At 43.2% G+C, this 24521-nt stretch overlaps 1 protein-coding gene across 1 annotated transcript in view; it reads right to left on the bottom strand.

Annotated features, from left to right (window-relative positions):
* DOCK5 (dedicator of cytokinesis 5) overlaps positions 1-23399 on the bottom strand; it is a gene marked incomplete at its 5' end in the record, with an annotated part of 172525 nt that extends 149126 nt beyond the window's left edge. The window contains 2 exons of the mRNA XM_081091307.1: positions 637-720; positions 23327-23399. Coding sequence (XP_080947433.1) covers positions 637-720; positions 23327-23399 — 157 coding nt within the window. The remainder of the gene's footprint in view (positions 1-636; positions 721-23326) is intronic.
* Positions 23400-24521: the final 1122 nt, after the last annotated feature.

A 24521-nucleotide genomic window follows, 5' to 3' on the forward strand; every position in this document is an offset into this window, starting at 1 on the left:
ACTCTCTCTAAAATCAATGAAGCCCTAACCAGTTTGGCTCAGTGGATAGAGCACTGGCCTGTGGACTGAAAGGTCCCAGGTTCGATTCCCGTCAAGGGCATGTACCTTGGTTGTGGGCACATCCCCAGTAGGAGGTGTGCAGGAGGCAGCGGATCGATGTTTCTCTCTCACAGATGTTTCTAACTCTATCCCTCTCTGTAAAAAATCAATAAAATATATTTTTAAAAAAGATTTTAAGATCAATGGAAAAACTATCCTCCAGTAAGGATTAACAACAAAAAAAGAGGCACTTAATCAGCAGTGCCTCCTGGGAGACCCCACCAGCCCAGGGTCCCACGTGTCTCTTCCAAGCCAGCACTGTGTCAGGTCCTTCTGCAACCAGTGGTTGAGCCCAACATATTCACATACTTGGATTCACATACTTGGATTCTGGTAACTGGGCGTGTTCGCACTCCTGTATTCAGCTGGCTGTTTCGAAATCGCCCTCAGTATGAAATCATATAACCTGAGGACTTCCTGGATTTTTACCCCTCCAGAAAGTGGAGCGTGTTGAAGTTTGCTCTAAGTGCCTTATTAATAAGTAACTTCCACTGTTCCTGCCTCTCGCCCTGCCTGAAAGGAGGCCACCAGACTCACCCTCATACATCTCCAGGATGTGAACCGAGTCTCCGATCTGCAGGGACAGCTCCACCTCTTGAGAGGCATTGTAGTTGTAGATCGCTGGAATGGGAAACAAAAGGGGAAATGGCATCAGTGGCTGTTAAAACGCAGGTCACAGTAGCACATTCTGTGGTCAGTGAACCACTTAGCAACAATGACCCTCTACTTAATGATTTCAGGTGAATCACCCACCGAGAAGCAGAGAACACCCTCCTGGACCCCCATTACTGTGTTTTATGGAGATCCCTCCGCCCAATACTGGTTGGGTGCCTTGTGTGTACCATGTATTGGGTGAGAGACCACGGGCTGGGTGACAGAACACACAGACATGGTCCCTGGGATAGAGATTTTTAGTCTTCTAGGGGAAGAAAGAAATTACATATATTATTACAGAAATAACGACTTAATTAAAATTATAAGAGTTATGAAAGGAAAAAACAGGCTAAAATGAGAATACATTGTGGCGTTTTGCTGGTCAGTCCCCTTGTTCATTAGACCACAGCCAGCCTATGGTCTAATGACCAGAGATCACCACTGAGCTGTGATCTCTAGGGCATGGGGAGATCCATCACCCAGCTTCCATGACAGTGATTGGTGGCCCAAGGACTACTTGTGAGTCCCATATACCCTTCAATAACAGACTGACACAGGGTGCAATGCGGGGGTGGCCAGCTTGCCCCAGTTCTAGGCACCCTAGGGAACTGGGTAGTCCCAGCACCTCCTCATCAAGGTGACCTCAGTCACCACAGTCCTTAGGGCTGGCAATGACTGGGACAGACTGTGAAAACAGTCCACTAACTCTTATAACTCAGAAGGAAAACGACAACCCAATCTTTCAGATGGTAAAGCTCTAAAGGGACGTCTGAGCAAGAATCATATATGATGGCTAATGAGCACATCAAACGATGCTCAACAGCATCCGTCTTCAGGGAAATGCAAATCAAAACCACCATGGGCTTCACCAGAATGGCCATAAGTTTTAAAGGCTGGTAATTGGCAAGAATGTGAAGACACTGAAACCCTCATGCATTGCTGGTAGAAATGTATGTTCAGGAAACTGTTTGGCAGTTTCTTAAAAAGTTAAACATAAGTTTGCAGCACAACCCAGTAATTCCTCTCCCAGTTATCTACAAAGAGAAACGAAAACATGCCTACACAGAAACTTGGTGTGAATATTCATAGCTGCTGTGGTGGGAAGAAAAATAGCCCCTCAGAGATATCCCATCAAATTTCTGCAACCTGTGGATGTTACTGGTGTGGCAAAACAATTGAACCAGTTAAGGATCTTGCGAGGAGGAGCTTTTTCTAGATTGTCAGGGTGGGCCCTGGCTGCAATAACATGCCGGTGAAGAGTAAGAAGGCCACTGAAGATGGAGGCAGTGGTGGAAGGAATGGACCTCAACAGAGGACGGCCACGACCACCGGAAGCTGGGAGACAGGAAGGAACCTGTAGAAGAAGCACAGCCTGCCAGCTCCTTGCTTTCAGACTTTGGTCTCCAGAAGTGTGAGACAGTATGTTTTAAAACCACTATGCTGCACACCTGAAGCCAACACAGAGTTATATGAATGGAGTCGTTAGGGTCTTCTATGTAAGTGACACTTTTTCTTCCTTCCCAGTTTGGATGCCTTTTCTTTCTTTCTCTTGCCTGATTGCTCTAGGACTTCCAGCACTACCAGTATGTTGAGTAAGAGTGCTGAGAGCTGACATCCTTGTCTTGTTTCTGATTTTAGAGGAGAAGCTTTCAATTTTTCATCGAATATGATATTGGCTGAGAGTTTACCATATATAGCCTTTATTATGCTGAGGTACTTTCCTTCTACACCCATTTTATTGTTTTAATAATAAATGGATGTTGTAACTTACCAAATACTTTTTCTGAATCTACTGATAAGATCATATGATTTCTATCCATTGTTAATGTGGTGTATTACATTGATTGATTTGCATATGAATGTTTTAATAATAAATGGATGTTGTAACTTACCAAATACTTTTTCTGAATCTATTGATAAGATCATATGACTTTTATCCATTGTTAATGTGGTGTATTACATTGATTGATTTGCGTATGGATGTTTTAATAATAAATGGATGTTGTAACTTACCAAATACTTTTTCTGAATCTATTGATAAGATCATATGATTTTTATCCATTGTTAATGTGGTGTATTACATTGATTGATTTGCGTATGTTGAACCATCCTTCCTTGTGCCCCAGGAAAGAAACCTATTTGATCATGATGTATTATTTTTTGGATGTACTGCTGTATTCCATTTGCTAGTACTCTACTTAGGATTTTTGCATCTGTATTCATCAGAGATGCTGGTCTGTAGTTTTCTTTTTTTTTGTGCTATTCCTGCCAGGTTTTTGATATAAGGGTTATGTTGGCCTCATAAAATGTGTTAGGAGGTATTGCCTCTTCTTCAATTTTTTAGAAGAGGATAGGTCTCAAATCTTCTTTGAATGTTTCATAGAATTCACAGGTGAAGCCATCTGGGCCTGGGCCTGGACCTTTTTGGGGGGGTGAGGTGTTGATGGCTGTTTCAACTTCCTCATTGTTTATTTGTATACTTAGATTTTCCAATTCTTCAGTCTAGAAAGGTTATATATTTCTAGGACCTTACCTATTTCTTCTAGGTTATTGAATTTGGTGGCATATAGTTTCTCATTATATTCTAGTATGATCTTTTGTATATACATCTGTGATGTCTGTGGTAACTTCACTTTCATTTTTTATTTTGTTTTAATGAGTCTTTTCTCTTTTTTTCCTTAGTGAATCTATCCCAGAGTTTGTCAATTTTATTCATCTTTTCAAAGAACCAGCTCTTTATTGTATTAGAAACACTAAACAAATACAAGTAAAGTTGGAGGATACAAAACCAATGTACAAAAATCCACTGTTTTCCTATATGCTAACAATGAACTTCAGAAGATGAAATGAAAAACATTCATATTGCAATTGCAATCAAAAGAATAAAATACCTAGAAATAAACTCAACAAAGGAAGTGAAGGGACCTATATACTGAAAACTACAAAGCATTATTAAAAGAGATTGAAAAGCCACAGTGAAATGGAAAGATATTCTGTGTCCATGGATTGGATCAACATAGTTAAAATGGCCATCTTACCCAAAGCAATATACAGACTTAATGCAATCCCCATAAAAAGTTCTCAATGTTATTTTTGAAATAAATAGGACAAAAATCACCAAATTTGTGTGGAATCACAAAAGACCCTGAATAGCCAAAGCAATCCTGAGAAAAAACAAACGAAGCCAGAGGCATCACACTACCTAACTTCAAATTATTCTACAGAGCTAAGATAATCAAAACCACGTGGTACTGGCAGAAAAACAGACACACAGACCAATGGAGCATAACTGAGAGCCCTGAAATAAAACCACAGGTATATGGGCAAGTAGTTTTTCACAAAGGGACTAAAAACACACAATGGAGTAAAGAAAGCCTCTTCAATAAATGCTGCTTGGAAAATCAGAAAGCTACATGCAAAAGAATGAAACTAGATTACAGTTTGGCCACATGCACAAAAATTAACTCGAAATGGATCAAAGACCTAAACATAAGATCTGAAACGATAAATCACATAAAAAGAAAACATAGGTGCTAAACTTATGAATGCTGGTCATAGAGAACATTTTATGAGTTTGACCCCAAAGGCAAGGGAAGTAAAGGCAAAAATAAATGAATGGAACTAGATCAAACTAAAAAGCTTCTGCACAGCAAAAGAAACTGACAACAAAATAAAAAAGCAATCAACCGAATGGGAGGTGATATTTGCAAATAATAGTTCCAACGAGTGGTTAATATCCAAAATATATAAAAAACTCACACAACTCAACATCAAACAAACAATACAATAAAAAATGGACAGAGGACCTGAGCAGACATACAAACAGCCAACAGATGTATGAGAAGATGTTCAACTTCACTAGCTAGCAGGAAAATGCAAATCAAAACTACATCTCACACCTGTTAGATGGCAACAAGAGAGGTAATAACAAGCGTTGAAGAGGTTGTGGAGGAAAGGAACCCTCATTCACTTCTGGTGGGAGTGTAAACTGGTACAGCTACTATGGAAAATAGTATGGTGGTTCCTCAAAAAATTCAGAATAGAGTTACTATGCGACCACCAGCAATCCCTCTTCTGGGTATCTACCCAAAAAATTCAGAAACATTTATTCACAAAGATATATGCATCCCTATGTTTACTGCAACATTATTCACAATGGTCAAGACATGGAGATAAGCAAAGTGTCCTTCAAAAGAGGATTGGATAAAGATGTATATGGATACATATATAAATACTATGGACTATTAGTCAGCTGTAAGAAAAGATGAAATACTGCCATTTGTGACAACATGGATAGAACTTGAGAATATTATGCTAAGCAAAATAAGTCAGTCAGAAAAAGCTCAGAACCATATGATTTCACTCATATGTGAGATATAAAACTGAAACTCATAGACACAGACAACTGTATGGTGGTTACGAGAGGGAAGGGGGTGGTGGAGAAGAAAAGGGTAAAGGGGGCCGAATATATGTTGACGGAAGGTGATTTGACTTTGGGTGGTGGGCACACAATGCAATATACAGATCATGTATCATAGAAATGTACACTTAAAAGATATATGACCCTATTAACCAATGTCAGCCCCAACAAATTTAATAAAAAGGCAATATGGAAAGTAAACTATAATTGAAAAATTAAAAAATAAATAAATAGGTTGAGTGTCAACCTATGAACTGGGAAGTCATGGTTCAATTCCAGGTCAGTGTCAGGGCAAATGCCTGAGTTGCGGGCTCGCCAATCAATGATTCTCTCTCATCATTGCTGATTCTATCTCTTCCTCTCCCTTCCTCTCTGAAATCAATAACAATATATTTAAAGAATAAATAAAGCCACTCAGTTTGTAAACCTTTGTTATGACAGTCAATATAGCAGCATTATTCACAATAGCCCAAAACTGGAAACAATTCACCAATTAATGAATGAATGGATAAATAAATATGGCATATCCATACAACTGAATATTACTCAGCAATAAAAAGGAACAAAATAGGAACACGTTACAACACGATGAGCTTCCAAATCATTATGCTAAATGAAAGCCATATGAAAAGGCATATTTTAGGTTTTCATCTATTTGCAATGTCCAGAATCGGCAAACCTATCAGAGACAGTAGAGCAGGTTATTGGTTGCCTGGGGCTGGGGTGGGAATGATGATTGAGTTCTAAAGGGAGCTGAATGCTGGACTGTGGTGATGGCTACTCAACCTGTGAATTTACTAGAATTCATTGAATTGCATATTTCAAATGGGTGGATTTTATAGAACATAATGAGACCTCAAAAAAGCTGTTTGTTTTTTAAGTAGAATTAAGTCTTATCCTCACTCTTGTTGAATGATCTGCATCCTCCCAGGGAATAATAATCAACTGAGAGGTTCAGTTCTAACTATTTACCCAAAGATCCAAGGAACCTACCATATCCCCCATCTTGCAGCTCTGTAGAGCACATGAGGGAGTCACTGATCCATCTGCCAGATGCCAGGAAGGTGATTAAAAAGGGCTACTTGGGGCAAGATGCTTACCCTTCTGAGCTCAGTTTCCACATTAGGTAATGTAGCGCATGGCACCCACTCCATTGTCTCTGTGTGCCAACTGTGGGTACTTACTGCTTTCCTGAGCCTGCAATGCGTCTGCAGCCTGCCACAGGCTTTTCCTTACATCAGTCACTCTGTCGGTGGGTGAGCAGGAGGGCATCCCTCCACACATCCATTTCAAATGGCCTCTTTTTTTAAGGGAATTCCCCCAAGTAGTGTTCTGTCGTCTTTGGCACAGAAGCTGGACAAATTATGTGAGAATTTGTTTACTATTGAACTTTTGCACTAGACTGTGAATCAGAATAGGATGAGCTGATGACGTGGGTTAGGAGAACCTGCACAGATTTCAGAAGTGGGAGTAAGTTCCCCTCCCCAGACCCTTCATGGGCCACCAGGCCACAGCTGCTGTACCACTGAGGTTCAACTCCTTCATCTGGCTGCTTGTGGGCTCAACTGTGTTGCTCGCTGAATATATGGCTGGTTTTGTACAGAAAATATAGCTCTCATATCCTTGTCTCCCCTTAGCGCCCATTCACTGCCTTCAACTGAGCTGGCTCCTTCCACCACCCTCTCTCGGCCAGAAACAGGAAGGAGCGAGGCTGCAGTGTCAATGTGCTGTGTAACGGCCACGTGTCCCCTCTTCCTCATTAATAGTCATCAGGGAAGTAAGCAGAAGTGGTCACAGGAAGCACAGAGCACTGGCAGCTCCAGGCACAAGCACCGTCCACGGACTGTTGTATGTGTGTGTACATACACACTCCACAGACCACAGACCATAGCCAGGGGTGGGCAAACTTTTTGACTCGAGGGCCACAATGGGTTCTTAAACTGGACCGGAGGGCCGGAACAAAAGCATGGATGGAGTGTTTGTGTGAACTAATATAAATTCAAAGTAAACATCATTACATAAAAGGGTACGGTCTTTTTTTTTTTTTTTTTTTTTTTTTTTTAGTTTTATTCATTTCAAACGGGCCGGATTCGGCCCGTGGGCCGTAGTGTGCCCACGGCTGCCATAGACCAATAAGTTTCATTAAAGCCTGCTTCCTAAACCTGATAATCAAAATGTTCCAAAAATCACCCCAGCCTTAACTGTCTACCTTTGCCTCCATTACCTGCTTCCCTCTGCTCCAGTCACCTCTTATTCTTTCCTCAATTCTGTGCCAGCCCACGACTTACCCTGCCTGGAAACAACAGCGTATCTTTTCCTTCCTAAGTCCAAAGCCCACATTCACAGTCCCACAGGGGACCACTGACTCCCTCCTGGCCTGCACGCATCTCTTTTTCTCTGGCGTCCCATAGAAACTTCTCCTTCCAACACAGTTCGGGTTTTTAATCACAGATCATCTTGTGTTATCATCTGCCACCAATCAGAAGGGAAACTCTCATGAAGGAGGGGTTTTACACATGCCTTTTTCACATTCCGTGGCACTGGATTAGACACAGAGAAGATGCGCCAATCTAAGCTGCGCCTGCTGGCCGCAGAAGCGGCAGCTGTGGTTCCCCACCTCTCAGTAAAGGGATCAGAATCTCCTCTCCCACCATGTTTTGCTTATCACACAGAGAATCTGTCTTTCCAACTTCAGCTTCTGAAGAGATTCCCACGGGAAGCACACATCCCTTCAACAGTGCCTTTCAGTGCAGTGGGAAGTTTAGAGCAGCGGTCGCCAACCGGTGGTCTGAAAGGGTGGCGACCGCTGGTTTAGAGGATGTGCATCCTTTCTGTTTCACATCCGTGGGCAACACCGTACAAACAAGACTTCCAGTCAGTTACAGCTGCCATATATTCATCCCCGCTATGCCCTTTAGAACCATCCCCTCCCTGGACCCCTCCTTATTTCCACTGTATTTACACCTCATTTCCACTGTATTTGGTGGGTTCCCTTCCGTAGCATAGTCACTGTCTGGAGTGAATGCCACACACATTATTTATGAGGAAACGGAGACTCAGGGGGTAAGCACCTTGCCCCACGTACCCCAGCTTTACAAGCAGCAAGGCTGTCACCAAGGCCGGTCCTGTGATGACCCACTCATCACACAGGTGGGTCTGGAATGGTGAAGGCATGCCCTGGAACACCCTGGAAACAAAGCAACGACCCAGACAGATTCTGGTGCTATTTCAGGAACAGGCGTCAACCAACGCACTCAGTGGGGATCACGCCCCCCCCCCCGCCCCCCAATGTACATAACTGTTATAGAGAAAGCCCCACAAGACAGAACTGAAGATCACCTCTACCGCTCACACATGCGTGACCTTGGATGAGTCCCTCAGCCTCGGCCTCGGTTTCCCATCTGTAATCTAGGCATTGGACCAGTGGACTCTAAGGATCCCTGCAGCTCGGACATCCTCTGTTTCATGAGGTGACAATAAGAGGCAAGAGAAACAAGTTACGTCGTTTTTGAACTAGCAGGCACCACCACAATCCTGTGTTTTGTCTGAGGAAATTAAACACGAGCGGGGAGTTGCTGTCTATATCCGTGCCGGCTGTAATATGCAAGGTTGGGAAAGGCGCATTGCTGGAATTCTTCCCTAAGCAGCTTACTGTTTATATTCCGAAAGTGTAATTTTGCAGAGCCAAGGAGACAAGACAGTATGTCTACAAATGTAAAAGCGTTTGCATTTTACCAAATCTTTGATTTGGCCTTTTCTTTTAAACCAGGCTTTTAGGAGAGAGGAAAAAAGAAATTTGAGGTTTTAAAATTTTGAACCAAAATTCAACAGAATAGATTTATAGGCCCCCAAAGGAGGATCGGATTTGATGATGAAAAGTCTGTGGGTTGCTGGTATTTAATATCCCTAATAAATTAGGTCCTTTCATGAATCCTCAAATTACAACCCTTTGAAAGAGTAGCTAAAATATGACATGTTCTATTAGTCTTCCAGTAGACTCTATAAAAGAAAGATTAAGCTAACAGAATGAGGCCCTGATGTGAGTTGTATGCTATTCAGAAAATTAAAAGGATCACCCGACTTCATCCTTTTCATTAGTATTGGAATCTGCCTACGCTCAGCCATTGGAACTATAAAACTTAAAAGGGCACATCTCATCTTTCATGCAACGCCTGGATCTCATGCAATGTCTTCCTAGAAGGACAAGTAGACTTTTTTTCCTGGTCATTAATCCATTTCAACAGCAGGTCTGACCCCAAGAAGTGAAAATCTAAGGTTTATGCTGGTTGTTTCAATTAGTTTCCAAACGAGTCTTTTTAGGGTGAGATGACCATCATGCTGTGTCTCCACTCAGAACCTTCTGGCCTGGGGCTATCAGATCAGACTTCAGCTTATAATTCTCACCACGGTGCTCCACAAAAGCATGTTCACACAGGATTCTTCATTTCCTAATCCAGACCCTTTAGGAGATTAGAGGATTTAATGATCACTTTATCAGTTATTCTTTAGAGCAGTGACTTTCAACCTTTTTCATCTCATTGCACATATAAATGAATGACTAAATTCTACAACACACCTAAACATATTTTTGCCAACATGACAAAAAAAAAAGGTATAATTTTAATTGATATACAAAAAAAGTAATAATTACCTACCCCTTTTGCTCCAAAGTGACTTTTTAAAAAATCAGGTGACTATACTTGTATATAAAGATTTCTAGCACCAGTAATTAACCAATCAGCTGCAACCTTACGGTGCAACATGACCAATACCATACAACTCTATTATATGACACTAGAGGCCTGGTGCACAAAAATTTATGCACTGGGGGGAGGGGGGAATGTCCCTCAGCCCGGCCTGTGCCCTCTCACAGTCTGGGACCCCTCAAGAGATAACGACCTGCTGGCTTAGGCCTGCTCCTGGGTGGCAGAGGGCAGGCCCAATCCCTAGGTGCAGCCCCTGGTTGGGCTCAGAGCAGGGCCGATTGGGGAGTTGGGGCGCCGCCCCCTGTCATGCACAGAGCAGGGCAGATTGGGAGGCTGCGATGCCACCCTCAGTCACGCTCAGGGTAGGGCCGATTGGGGGGTTGGGGCACCGCCCTCTGTCACACTCAAGGCAGGGTCGATGGGGAGGTTGCAGCGCCACCCCCCGTCACGCACAGAGCAGGGCCAATCAGGGGGTTGGGATGCTGCCCCCAGTCACGCACAGAGCCAGGCCCATCAGGAGGGTTGGGGTGCTGCCCCCTGTCACGCACAGAGCAGGGCCTATCAGAGGGTTGGGGAGCTCCCCCCTGTCACGCACAGAGCAGGGCCCATCAGGGGGTTGGGAAGCTCCCCGCTGTCACGCACAGAGCAGGGCCAATAGGGGAGTTGGGGCACCGCCCCCTGTCACACACAGAGCAGGGTGGATCAGGGGGTTGGGGCGCCGCCCCCTATCACCCACAGAGCAGGGCCGATCAGGGGGTTGGGGCGCCGCCACTGTCACACTCAGGGCAGGGCCGATGGGGAGGTTATGGCTCTACCCTATCACACACAGAGCAGGGCCCGTGCGGTGGGGGTTGGGGCACCGCCCTCTATCACCCACAGAGCAGGGCCGATCAGGAGATTGGGGCGCCGCCACTCTCACACTCAGGGTAGGGCCGATGGGGAGGTTATGGCTCTACCCCATCACACACAGAGCAGGGCCGAGCAGGGCCGATCAGGGGGTTGGGGTGCTGCCCCCTGTCACACACAGAGCAGGGCCGATCAAGGGGTTGGGGCGCCGCACCCCATCGCACACAGAGCCGCAGGGCGATCATGGGGTTGGGGAGCTCCCCCTATCAGGCACAGAGCAGGGCTGATCAGGGGGTTGGGGCGCTTTCCCGTCACGAACAGAGCAGGGCAGATAGGGAGGTTGTGGCCCCGCACCCTGTCACACACAGAGCCGCAGGGCAATCAGGGGGTTTGGGCGCTGCCCCCTGTCACACTGATCCCAGTGCCGGGAGGCCTCTCGGCTCCACTGATCCCAGTGCTGGGAGGCATTTTACCCTTTTACTATATAGGATAGAGGCCTGGTTTGCCCTGAAGGGTGTCCTGGATCAGGGTGGGGGGTCCCACTGGGGTGCCTAGCCAGCCTGGGTGAGGGGATGATGGCTGTTTGCAGCTGCTCACACACCCTTCAGGGTGGGGGTCCCCACTGGGGTGCCTGGCCAGTCTGGGTGAGGGGCTGAGGGCTGTTTTCAGGCTGGTGGGTGACTGAAGCTCCCAACCGCTCCTTTTTTTCTTTTTTTATTCTGGGCCAGCTTTAGCTTTGAGGCTTGGTTCCAGCTCTTAGGCCTCCGCTGCTGAAAGCAGGTTTCTGGCCTTTGTTTACCTTCTGTATTTGAAACAATGTTGCGATCCTGCTGGCTGAAGCCCGGAGGATTAATGCAGGTTTCTGGGGTTTTGTTTAGCTTCTATATTTGTAACACAGTTGCTTAGAGTTGCAGCTCAGAGGCCTGCAGCGGCAGGCGGGGAACGTTGGAGTCCTCCGTCACTGAATCAAGCAAGCTTCATGTTAGTTTCAAGCTGCCTGGCTGCCGGCTGCCATCTTGGTTGGCAGTTAATTTGCATATCACTCTGATTAGCCAATGGGAAGGGTAGCGGTCGTACGCTAATTACCATGTTTCTCTTTTATTAGATAGGATACTAGAGGCCCAGTGCACAAAATTTGTGCACTCAGGGGTGGGGGGGGTCCCCAAGCCTGGACTGTGCCCTCTCACAGTGCAGGAGCCCTGTGATCAATTGCCCCAAAGAGGTAGGCCCCGCCCACCCATCCGGGGCTCCTGGATGGATTGCCCCAAATAGGTAGGTCGGAGCCGTGGGTCCCGCCTCCACCCTGTGCGAAGCTGCGGGACCCCCAGGCCTCACCAAATGGAGCCCGTGGGCCCCACCTCTGCACCACGCACGCAGCGTCAAGGCCCCACCCACCCGTGCAGGCATACAGCCCCGCCCACCCACAGGCACCCGCTGCGCATGCAGCCTCCTGGTGATTGCTCGTTGCGGTGTGAGGGCATCACAGCATGAGGGTGTGATAACCACATAGGCTTTTATTAATAGGATATTTATGCTTAAGGACAGGGCATTCACACTAGATGGCTATTGTTGTGTTGGTTGTTGTCATTTTTTTAATCTGACAATCTAAGAGAAAAGAGGTCAGTGGCCCTGACTAAATCGTCAAGTATTGCATGTTTTAAAAATTCTTGGGCCTGGCCAGCATGGCTCAGTGGATGAGCATCGACCTATGAACCAGGAGGGCACGGTTCAATTTCTGATCAGGGCACATGTCCAGGTTGCAGGCTTGATCCCCAGTAGGGGGCATGCAGGAAGCAGCCAATCAATGAATCTCTCTCATCACTGATGTTTCTATCTCTCTCTCTCCCTCTCCCTTCCTCTCTAAAATAAATAAATAAATATATTTAAAAATAAAATAAAAATTCTTGGGGCACACCAGTTGAAAATTGCTGCTTTAGAAATCTCTATTTTAAGGATTATATCTACTTGTGGATGGAACTCATATGTATCTTTAACTGAAGAGATGATTTCAAAGACATAAACTCAACTACAGTTTACTTATTTCATTACTGGTACCAAGTGATTACTATAAGCCATTTAAATTAATATTCAATTAAACTGACATGAAATATTTCGAGGAGACAGGCCGAAACAAGGCAACTGAAGATTATAGAACAAAATGTCTATGTTCTACAAACAGGGACAGCTTTTTCCCACAATTTCCCCAATCTAAATAATGGCGGCAACAGTAAATTCTTCACATGGTTTTGTGAAGCCAAAGAGGAGAAGGTAAACAGAGCACCAGGACGATGACTAACACCTGGTAGACACTGAGTCAATGCCAGTCACCTTCCCTTTTCCCCTTCCCCTTTCTCACCCAACTTCCCTCTTGAGTATGTGATACCCACACCCACACCCACAAAGACTGACCCCACCCCCTTCCCACTAAGCCAATGAAAACTGGGAACCAGGAAGGTAACAGAATAAACTAGTTTTCAGAGTTCTTCAAAGGTAAAGGTTGTTGAACAATGAAATGCAGGTCCACAAGGACAGCAGGGCCATGTGACTGCAGACACCTAAGTGCAAAGCTGCCCTCAGAAGCAGTGTGGGAGTCAGGGAACATTTCCCTATTTTAAGCATCTTCTTCCTGCCCCTAACAAGCATGCGGCAGTGATGCAGCCGTGGTACCAGCTGTCACTCAGAGTCCTAGCGGGGCCTGAGCCATGCACTCACTACAGCACCGTCAATCCGGACAGAACATTCAAGACGCACGTTCTAGTGTTATTCATGCCTAAAGTTCTATTTGCTTCTATTCTTTTCAACTGATCTCTTTCTTGTTAAGAAAAAATAAGAGAAAAAAATCTGAGGGCAAGGAAGGCGGGGTTTTAATGATGACATAAAAAAAAACTTATTAATTAACAAGCTCAGAACACCTTCCCCAATCATGTAAGAGATGATTATCAGGTTCTTCTTGGTGTGTATTCTTATTGAATAAAAATTAAAGAGATCTAAGATAAAACTGGTCACAACTAAGATTGTGTCAAGTTTACTGAGTCTAACTTACATTCAGAACTTGTGGTGAAGAGCAGGGAATCTGAGGTTACTGTGGAACCAGGACAAAACAGTTTGAAATGACAGTGAAGTGTCAGTAACTCTTTTCTTCTGTACATTCATGAATCTGAGAAAAGACACCATTCACTGAGAAAGGGAATGATCCCCAACCGGGATGAAAAAGCCATCAATTTAAAATCATCAGCCTGGCAGAAACCAAGATGGCGACATAGGTAAACACCGGAAATTGCTGCCTCGCACAACCACTTCAAAAATACAACTAAAAGACAAAACAGACATCATCCAGAACCACAGGAAGGCTGGCTGAGTGGAAATTCTACAACTAGAAGGAAAGAGAAAAGCACACTGAAACTCAGAGGAGGTGCGGAAGTTAAGTGCAGAGGTACAGAGGCGCGCGCAGAAAGAGCTGGCAACTGAGGACACGGCTGTCTTTTTGAATTGGGAGGGAGTCACAAGCTCCCGACTGCTCTGAACTCCAGTTCCAGGCGAGTCTCTGGGGACCCAGACTCATACAGGGAGAAACTGGACTGTCTGACATTGGTCGGAACCTGAGGGCAGCTTTCTCTCAGAGGTGCTTGAAGCGATTATCACCAGACACTGAGACCCTGGGCCTCTTAGGGCAGGTCTGAGGATCAGCCTTAGCTGTTTGCTCCGCCCTGTTGATTCCCTAAGATCCCACCCCACCCAAGCTGTGCCCAGAGGCTTTTGCATATCAATGGCCTGGCCCTTTGCAATCTAAAATTACCTAATAAACTGCAGCTGGGTCAGAGAGACCCCAAACATCCAAAAGAAGGGCCAAGACCCCACAGCAGCTTGCATTGCTTCACAGCTGGGCCTCATCTGGGCACCTCCAAACCCCAAACAAAGAAGAGGAATCTGCAGATCTCTCTGTAGCTCCTGCTGGGTAGCCTCAGGCAGAGGCTAAATTAGCATCTCCTTAGAGATCCAAGAGCCCGTGTACCCAGTGGTCAGAGTGGGACCATCCAGATTACAACTCCTCGGATTTGTAAAGGACACACTCAGGGGGCAGACTCAGTGAGCACCAAAGCCCCACTGAAGCAAGTCTTGCCCCAGAGGGGGGTCTCCAGCACAGAAGTTCTCCCACTGCAGACACAGCTGATTCTCACAGCCAATTGGCCTGGAGGTCAATCCCTCCCAGTGTTACCTACCACAATCAAGGCTTAACTACAACAAGACTGTGCACAAAGCCCACAAAGGGGTGCACCAAGAGTGTCTACCTCAGGTAACTGGGGAGGCTGAGCCACTGGGCCCTATAGGACACCTAGTACAGAAAGCCACTCTATCAACACAGCGAAGCATAAAAAATGCAGAGACAAAGAAACAGGACACAAATGACAGAAATGGAGGAAAGCAAACTACTGGATATAGAGTTCAAAACCACACTTATAAGGTTTTTCAAGAATTTTCTAGAAACCGCCGATAAATTTAGTCTTGAGATCCTCCATAAATCTAGTGAGACCCTCGAAGATATGAAAAAGGACCAACTAGAAATTAAGCATACCCTGACTGAAATAAAGAATATTATTCAGAGATCCAACAGCAGACTAGAAGATCACAAGAATCAAGTCAAAGATTTGAAATACGAAGAAGCAAAAAACACCCAACTGGAAGAGCAAAAGGAAAAAAGAATCCAAAAATATGAAGATAGCGTAAGGAGCCTCTGGGACAACTTCAAGCGTACCACTATCCGAATTATGGGGGTGCCAGAAGAAGAGAGAGAGCAAAATATTGAAAACATATTTGAAGAATAATGACAGAAAACTTCCCCTACCTAGTGAAAGAAATAGACTTACAAGTCCAGGAAGTACAGAGAATCCCAAACAAAAGGAATCCAAAGAGGACCACACCAAGACACATCATAATTAAAATGCCAAGAGCAAAAGACAAAGAGAGAATCTTAAAAGCAGCAAGAGAAAAACAATTAGTTACCTACAAGGGAGTACCCATACGACTGTCAGCTGATTTCTCAATAGAAACTTTGCAGGCCAGAAGGGAGTGGCAAGAAATATTCAAAGTGATGAATAGCAAGAACCTACGATCAAGATTACTTTACCCAGCAAAGGTATCATTTAGAATTGAAGGCCAGATAAAGAGCTTCACAGATAAGAAAAAGCTAAAGGAGTTCATCACCACCAAACCAGTATTATATGAAATGCTGAAAGGTATCCTTTAAGAAGAGGAAGAAGAAGAAAAAAGTAAAGATAAAAATTATGAACAACAAATACATATCTACCAACAAGTGAATCTAAAAATCAAGTGAATAAATAATCTGATGAACAGAATAAACTGGTGAATATAATAGAATCAGAGGCATAGAAAAGGAGTGGACTGACAATTCTCGGGGGGGAAAGGGGTGTTGGGGGGTGCGAGAAGAGACTGGAAAAAAATTGTACACCTATGGACAAGGACAGTGGGGGGGAGTAAAAGAGGGGGAGAGGAACAACTGTAATAATCTGAACAATGAAGATTTAATTTAAAAAATAAGTAAAAAAAATAATAAATAAATAAATAAAATCGTCAGCCTGAAAATCAAATATAACAGGCAGCAGCTTCAGAGGTGGGCTTACATCTCAGCAGGGCCAGTCCCTGGACAAGAGTTCAAAACCACACTTATAAGGTTTTTCAGGAATTTTCTAGAAACCGCCGATAAATTTAGTGAGATCCTCCATAAATCTAGTGAGACCCTCGAGGATATGAAAAAGGGTGTCATATAGCAACACCCTTACGCCTCCAATCATGTTCAGGAGAGTCTTAGAGCTGCACCCCAGCTTCTTCAGTTTTAAATACGCCAGAGTCACCGCCGCTGACTGAGAGCACAGTGAGAAAACAGAATGTCTGTGTGGCCAGGAGGGAAGGGGGAATGAGAGGAGCAAACAGCTGAGGAGAAAGCCAGAAACTGAGGAGACCTGGGAAGTCATTGAGTTAGATCTCCTTGTTTCATAAATGAGGAAATGGAAACCCACCTCTAAATAACCCACAATTATTCAAAATCAATGTAACCTACCACATAAGCTGAAAAAATATATAATCACCTGTATAGATGCAAAAAGGCATTTGATCATCTGATATCCACTCGTAATAAAAAAACTGTCAGCAAATTAGGAATATCTTCAACCCGGTAAGAAGCATACATGACACAGCCACTGCTGACATCATACCAAACCGTCAAATATTCATGTGCTTCCTTAATACCAAGAACAAGGCAAGGATGTGTGCTGTCATCACTTCTATTCCATATTTTAATGGCGGTTCTAGCTAGTGCAATAGGCAAGAAAAAGAGATTAAACTCTTACTCATTGGAATGGATGGCATAAAGCTGTGCCAAATGACATGATCATCTGTATAGAAAATCTTAAGGCATTTTACTAGTGAGTTACTAGAACTAATGAGGGAGTTTAAAGAGGTTTTAGGGCCCAATTTGTCAATACAGAAAAATCCATTTTTCAATCATTGGTAACACAAATGCTTTTGGTACCATAAAACAACATTGATGAGTCTCACAAAACTTTCTTTAAAAAAAGTTAAGAAACCTTTAACACGGAAAGACTTAAATGTATACATTCTAGATCCAATTGCTCTTTTCACCTATGAAAAAGCTAAGACCAGATGAAGTGGCTTGCTTAAGATCATACCGCTAATTAGAGGCAGTTCGAGATGAGCAAGCTGGAATAATTGTTTTCAAGGGCCACATAAGTACTCTTCATTATAAATTTCACCCTGCATTGAAATGTGCTTCTAACATAAACAATGAAAATAATGGAGGAATAAAACCAAATGATCAATTACCATTTATGCAATAAATAAATGTTTGAATGAATCACACAAGCAAGCAAGCATTAGGTCCATGAACACGAGGAGCTAAGGGACTGGTTTATTTACCTTCGTCATATAGCAACCAATTAAAATTTTCGTTTCAAGATACAATTAGTTGGAGTGAACTCCATGGAAAGATAAAAAAATTCTTTTCAATCTCATTTCTTCCTCTGGTCTAAAGAACGTGAATACATTACTTCTGATTTACTTTTAGAACAAATTAAAAAATCTAAAATTCACAGATTGTATTCCACTATTATCACTTTACAAATGTAAAAATTTACCAAATTCCACTTTCTTTTCACACACATTTGAAAACAATCAAGAATAGAAAAGTAAGCATGCAAATTCAATGTGCCTCTTAAGTTATCCCCAAAGCATTAAAATATTTTAGGCATGAATGTTCATAAAAAGAACATACTGCTCATAAAATATAACAGCCTAACTTACAACCTAATCTAAATGTTAATAGCAAAACAGCATTTTTCTGACCAAAAATCTTGGCTTGCTTGCTTTCTGGCATTTAAAAATCACTCTAAAGCTACTGGAAAATGTATGTCCTGGTCTTGCACACCGGCATGTTATGTTTTACTTCAATATAATGAATTAGTAAGCAGCGACTACAAATGGAAAGTGTTACAGTCCAACTTCTGCTTCTACTCTGAACCACAAACAGAGAAGGGTAAGATCATGTACCACCTTTCGGCAATACATTTATGATAAAAATCCTATCACATTTCACTGCCCACTCACAGCTCCAAACCCACCCTTCTGCCCAAGAGGACATTTACAACATCAGAGTATAGTATAGGTAAGGGAGAAAAAAACCAAAGATCAGTCTATTTCAGTTAGAGGATGGGGGACTTGATTCTTTGAGTCACTCAGGCTTGCTACCTATAGAGTCCTCTTAGAACTGATTCTCTCCACTTCTGCTTCCCCCATTTTTATCTTTCCTTTATCACCTAGAACGCAGATTACTACGCCTGGGCATTACCTGGTTTCCCTGCCTCCAGTCTCTCCTCATGCATCAGACGAGCTGGATAATAATTAAATCAGAAGGCTACTGTGGAGATTAAACAATATTTCTAAAGGACTTGTAGGTATGCATATAAGCCTAACCAATGGACACAGACATGGGGGGGTGAGGGTATGGGGGGGCGGTGGCCAATGGGGGATAAGGACACATATGTAATACCTTAATCAATAAAGAAAAATAATAAACAAACAAAACATTTACCATGGGAAGAACTACCCATTCTTGGTATTATAACACTATTCCACAAAATTGTGCCCCTCTAAGACTTTTATTTTTTTAAATATATTTTATTGATTTTTCACAGAGAGGAAGGGAGAGAGACAGAGAGTTAGAAACATCGATGAGAGAGAAACATCGATCAGCTGCCTCCTGCACATCTCCCACTGGGGATATGCCCGCAACCCAGGTACATGCCCTTGACTGGAATCGAACCTGGGACCCTTCAGTCCGCAGGCCGACGCTCCATCCACTGAGCCAAACCGGTTTCGGCTCTAAGACTTTTTTAACACTGTGTATAAAGTCTTATTCCCCAGCTCAAAAATCTTCCCATGGGTCTCTATTTCCTACCAATGTAAAGCTCATTCCTGCCCGAGTCTTTTGTAATCCCCTTGGTCGAATGGCCTCTGCTTTCCTCCACTGGACCAATTCCTACCCATAAAGGTAACTCACAGAGGGCCAACTCAACCCAAGCTTGCCCCAGTTATCCTGCCTATTCAACAAAATTTAGAGCTTAGTCAACACAACCTGCTGTGTGATGAGGCCTGCCCGGGTTCCTCCAGGGGTCCATGAAACAGGAACCCCATAAGCAAACCCCATAAGCCACGTGTCCTGGCTTCCTTACAGCCACATCCTGAAGAGGGCTGCTCAACAGTGACAAAGGCAGGCCTGTGTAGGTTAGTCTCTACTTAGCCAAAGTACAAGACTCTTCCCCGTCACGGAAATCTCTACAAAAGGGAACTAAGAGTGTTCCTGATAGCATCCTTCAATCAGGCCCTGTCTGAACACCCCCAGAGACCGATCCCATGTTTCTCCTCACCTAATGCTACTGTCAAAATTTTCCTCTGGGGCGGGGAGGGAGGCGGGGGGTTGGCCATGTGAGTATGGAGCAAGGCATATGCAAATATGTGATGTGTGAAAATGCCGAGTATGGGGGAATTGGACGGCTCCCTAAAAAACAGGCATGACTTCAGGTTTTCTCTACCTTAATAGTTTTTTGACCCTTTCAAGAAATTTCTGGAAAAGGTAAAGTTACTTGCTTAAGCTTAGAGCCACTTCCTCCAGCTCAGTTCTCTGTCATTTAATGAGAGATTTAACAATATTGTTCTTGCAATACAAATATTTGAATCTCATTTTTTGTCATTTTATGCTTTCTATTTTCTGTTTATTTTGTTTTGTCTTTTATCTCTTCTTCTGTGGTTTCTGGTTTCCTTTCCCCCCTGCGATAATAGAATAAGGTAATTCTCTACATAGAGAAGCTTTATATGTACTTGTCAAAAACTGGAAACAACCCAAATGTCCTGCAATAAGGGAATGAATAAACAAGTTGTTGTACATCCATACAGTCGAATTCTACTGAGCAAAAAAAGGAACAACTCTTACACAACATGAATAAATCTCACATGCATTGTAAGGCAAAGGAGCCAGGCTCAACAGGACATACACACACTGGATGATTCCATTTAAAGAACATTCTGGAAGAGTTAAAACTATAGAGGAGGAACAGACCGGTGATTCCCAAGCACTGGGGTGAAAAAGAATCTGGCTGGAAAGGGGTACAGGAAAAAACCTGTGAGGGTCATTGTGGTGGTACTTGCACAATTGAATGAGTTTGTCAAAATTCACAATTCTGCGCATTAAAGAGGTAAATTTTACTGTAAATTAGAACTTGATTTTTTTAAATTAAAAAAAAAAAACAAACACAAAAAAATTCATTGTGCTTGTGATTGCTTTGCCACTTTAAGAAGTCTCTTGAGCCCCGGCCAGCATGCGTAGTGGTTAAAGCACCAGCCTGTGCACTGAAGGGTCTCAGGTTCAATTCCCAGTCAAGGGCATTTATTACCTGGGTTTCAGGTTTGGTCCCTGGCCCCAGTTGGGGTGCTGCAGGAGGCAACCAATCCATGTGTCTTTCTCTCTTACTCCCTTCCTCCCTCTCCCTCTCTTCCTTCTGCTCTCTCTAAAAATCAATGGAAAAATATCCTCACTCCTTGGGTGAGGTTTTAAAAAAAGAAAGAAGAAATCTCTTGAACCTACACTTATCTTAATTATCAATACCTTTAATTAAACATTAACCAACTGCTGTGAAAGAAAATTAGCACATCTTTGAATCCTCAGACCTTTTCTCAAACTACTTATTTTTTGTTTACATAGCCTGGCAGTTTCATTGCATAAGATTATACTTAATTGCTTATTTGTATATTACTTATCTGCTTTACCAAAAATTACTGTTGAATGCTGTTTTGTAGCTATATTTTAAATAGTTGTGTGTAGTCTCATGTCTAATTGGTTTACTACTATCTTTTTATAGCATTACTTCCTCATCTTTGCATTATTTCGAGTGACCTTTAGGTTGAGTAAATTTCTATTATGGTCTGAAGGCTTGTGTCCCTGCCCCCAAATTCGTATGTTGAAACTCTAACTCCCAAAGGTGATAGTATTTGTAGGTAGGGCCTCTGGGAGGTGATCAGGCCCTGAGGGTGGAGCCCTCAAGAATAGGATCAGTGCCCTTATCAATGAGATCCCACAGAGCTCCCTAACCTCGTCACCCTGTGACAATACAACCACAGCTCTGAGATTTGGAAGAGGCCCCCTCACTAAACCATGATGACACCCTAATCTTGGACTTCCAGCTTGCAGACTGTGAGCAATACATTTCTGCTGGTTATAAGCCACATTCTGTGGCATTTTGTTATAGCAGCCTGAAGGAACTAAGACAATCTCCAAATAATTTAAGATGACCATATGCTTGGCACTCTTTCATGGCTTTTATGTCTGTGAATCTTTGTTGCCTTCAAGTTCAGCTATCTTTAGAATTCTTGTGTCAAAATTGCTTTTGTGCAAAAGACTGGAGGACACAAAGATCTAAATAAGTAGAATACATGATGTTCCTATAAGAAAAGATATAATGTTAGAACTCAGTGATGATGTCAATGCTCTAAATAAAACATATACTAAATTAGATTATAGTTAAAATCCCAATGGGTTTTTAAATAGTTTGATACATAAATGACAATGAAGTTCATCTGGAAAAATAAATACATTAAAAAATTAAGATGTTTTGAAAATGACAAATTAACAAAGGGAAATTTGCTCTAAAACATTTAAACATTACCCTAGATCTTCAGTAATTAAACCAAGGAGATTTTCGGAATACAGAGATCAGTTGCACAGAATTTTAAAACCTCAGAAATAGAACTGAATCTAGGAAAATAGTAAAGGATAAAATCGGAAATCTAAATAAGATAAAGTAGAAATAATGTATGTCAAAATAATTGCTTTACTGGGTAGAGAAAAAGTAAGTTTGATGTGCTCTCACACCATATATGAAAACAAATTCTAGATAGATTAGGGATTTAAAGTAAAACATAAAAGTACTAAGAGAAACATATAGGACAATATATTTATAACTTTGGAAAAAGAAAAGCCTTTCTTAGCTTATGACCAGACCAGACAACAAAAAGGCTACATATTTGGTCAAATAAAAATTCCCAAAGAACAAAGGCTATAAATGACATGGAAAATAAATCACAAGCAGGGGGGAATGACAATACATTGATATGATCATATCAATAGATACGGGGAAAAACATTTGACAAAATCCAATACCTATTCATAATAAAAACTTTTTTTTTTTTACTTTTTAAAGAAGTCTGTTTATTGAAAGCATCTGAAAATAGTAATAAGGCTTTCAACAACATTTAATAAGTTTTCAGGATATTAACAATATGAAATATTAAGAATTTACTTCAAAAAACCCCTAGCTTTCTAGACCATCCCAACATCGTGCTGCTCCAGGGCTGGGGTAGCGCTGGCGTTTTGTCTACACGAGTGACCCGGGGTTTGGGTTTGGCTCCCTCTCAGCCCGCAGGCCAGCCCAGGAGGGTGGGCAGGAGGCAGTGAGAGCCCATCTCTGTGTCCATCACCAGGCCGAGTGCCAAGCACCACTGAGGTGCAGATGCTGAGGTGCCTCAGCAGGGATACGAGTGGGCACAGCACTCAATCAATACACATTGGAGGGCAGAGACGGTGCCCAGGCTGCAGACCAGCCATAGAGACCTGGCTGAGCGTGGCCACACGTGTGGCTCTGGACACCTCATTAGCACCAGATTGGGGCGTGCGTCCCTGCAGTGGGCAAGACACTGCCCGCCATCACCCCCAACGTGAGGCCCCGGGTGGTGTTCAGCCCCTCCTTTCTCCCTAGGGTAGCAGATGAAAGCCCACCCAGAGAGAAATCAGTTACTCACAACGGGGCCGACTTAGGATGTCTGCTGGGCGAGGGGGCCAAGGCCACATGCAAACTGAGCCTCGGCTCCAACCATGGACTCCACACAGGCTCTGGGTCCCGCATGGCAAACATGTGCACATGCTTGCAGACGCCCCAGCCAGCGGGCCGAGGGAGGGCGATGCTGGGATGATGGGGTGCTCTTGTATCCCAGGACATCAGCACTCCCGCTCCGCTCTCACACGTTCGTCCCAATTTCTCGTAACAACTGGGAAGGCCCACGGCTCCTAAACGAGTCACCTGCATGGCGGCCATGGCGGACTAGACAGAGGTCCCACACGCGTCACAGAGAACACACACACGGGACGAGGCTCATGATAAAAACTGGTGAGTGACTTAGGAATAGAAGGGAACATCCTCTACCTGATAAAGAATATCTACAAAAACCCTACAGATAGACGACAGCATATTCAATGGTAAGAAACTACTAGAAAGCTTTCCCACTAAGATCAGCAAGAAGTCAAGGGTGACTCCTGTTACTACGCCTTTTCAGTATCACAGCGGAAGTCCTAGCTAATGCGGTAAGAGAAGAAAAGAACATAAGTGATACACGAATTGGGAAGGAAGAAATAAAAATGCCTTTATTTGCAGATGCCATGATCATCTATATGGAAAATCAAAAGGATATGTTTAAAAGCTCCTGGAACTAATAAGCAGTTACAGTTATGCACCGCGTTACGATGGGGATACGTCCTGAGAAACGTGTCACTGGGCGATTCTGTTGCTGTGTCAACATCACAGAATGCACTGACACCAATATGGAGGGTACAGCCTGCCACTGTGATTGTGTTGCCATACTTTTACACAACTGGCAGTGCAGTAGGCTTGTTTACACCGGCATCCCCACAAACACGTGAGAAAGGCATTGTTCTGCAACATTAAGACGCCCTGAGGTCACCAAATGAGAGAAGTTTTTCAGCTCCATTTCATCTTATGGGAACAGCATTGTGCATGCTGTCTGTCGTTGACCAAAATATCGTTATGCGGCACATACCTGTACAGCAAGGTTGTAGGCTACAAGGTCAATATACCAAAGTCATTCACTTTCTTATGTACCGGAAATTAACAATTGTATCAAATTACACTCCCAGCCCAGTAGTGGGTGAGAGTTGCAGTTGCTCCGCATCCTAACACTTGCTTTTAGATAAGAAACTTTAAAAAAGTCAATGATCACATCATCCGTATCAGGAAGCTTGTAAAACAAAACAGCAAATTAAATCCAAAAAAAGTAGAAGGAAGGTAATAATAGACAGAAGAGCAAAAATTAATATAACAGAAAATAGGACTGACAAAAACGAAATTAATAGATATTACTAAAAAGTTAATGACAACAAATTTGAAAATTCAGGTAAAATGCAAAAATGCTTTGAAAACTCT

The sequence above is a fragment of the Myotis nattereri genome (genome assembly GCF_964212035.1).
Source record: "Myotis nattereri genome assembly, chromosome: 5".
In the NCBI taxonomy this organism is placed as follows: Eukaryota; Metazoa; Chordata; class Mammalia; order Chiroptera; family Vespertilionidae; genus Myotis; species Myotis nattereri.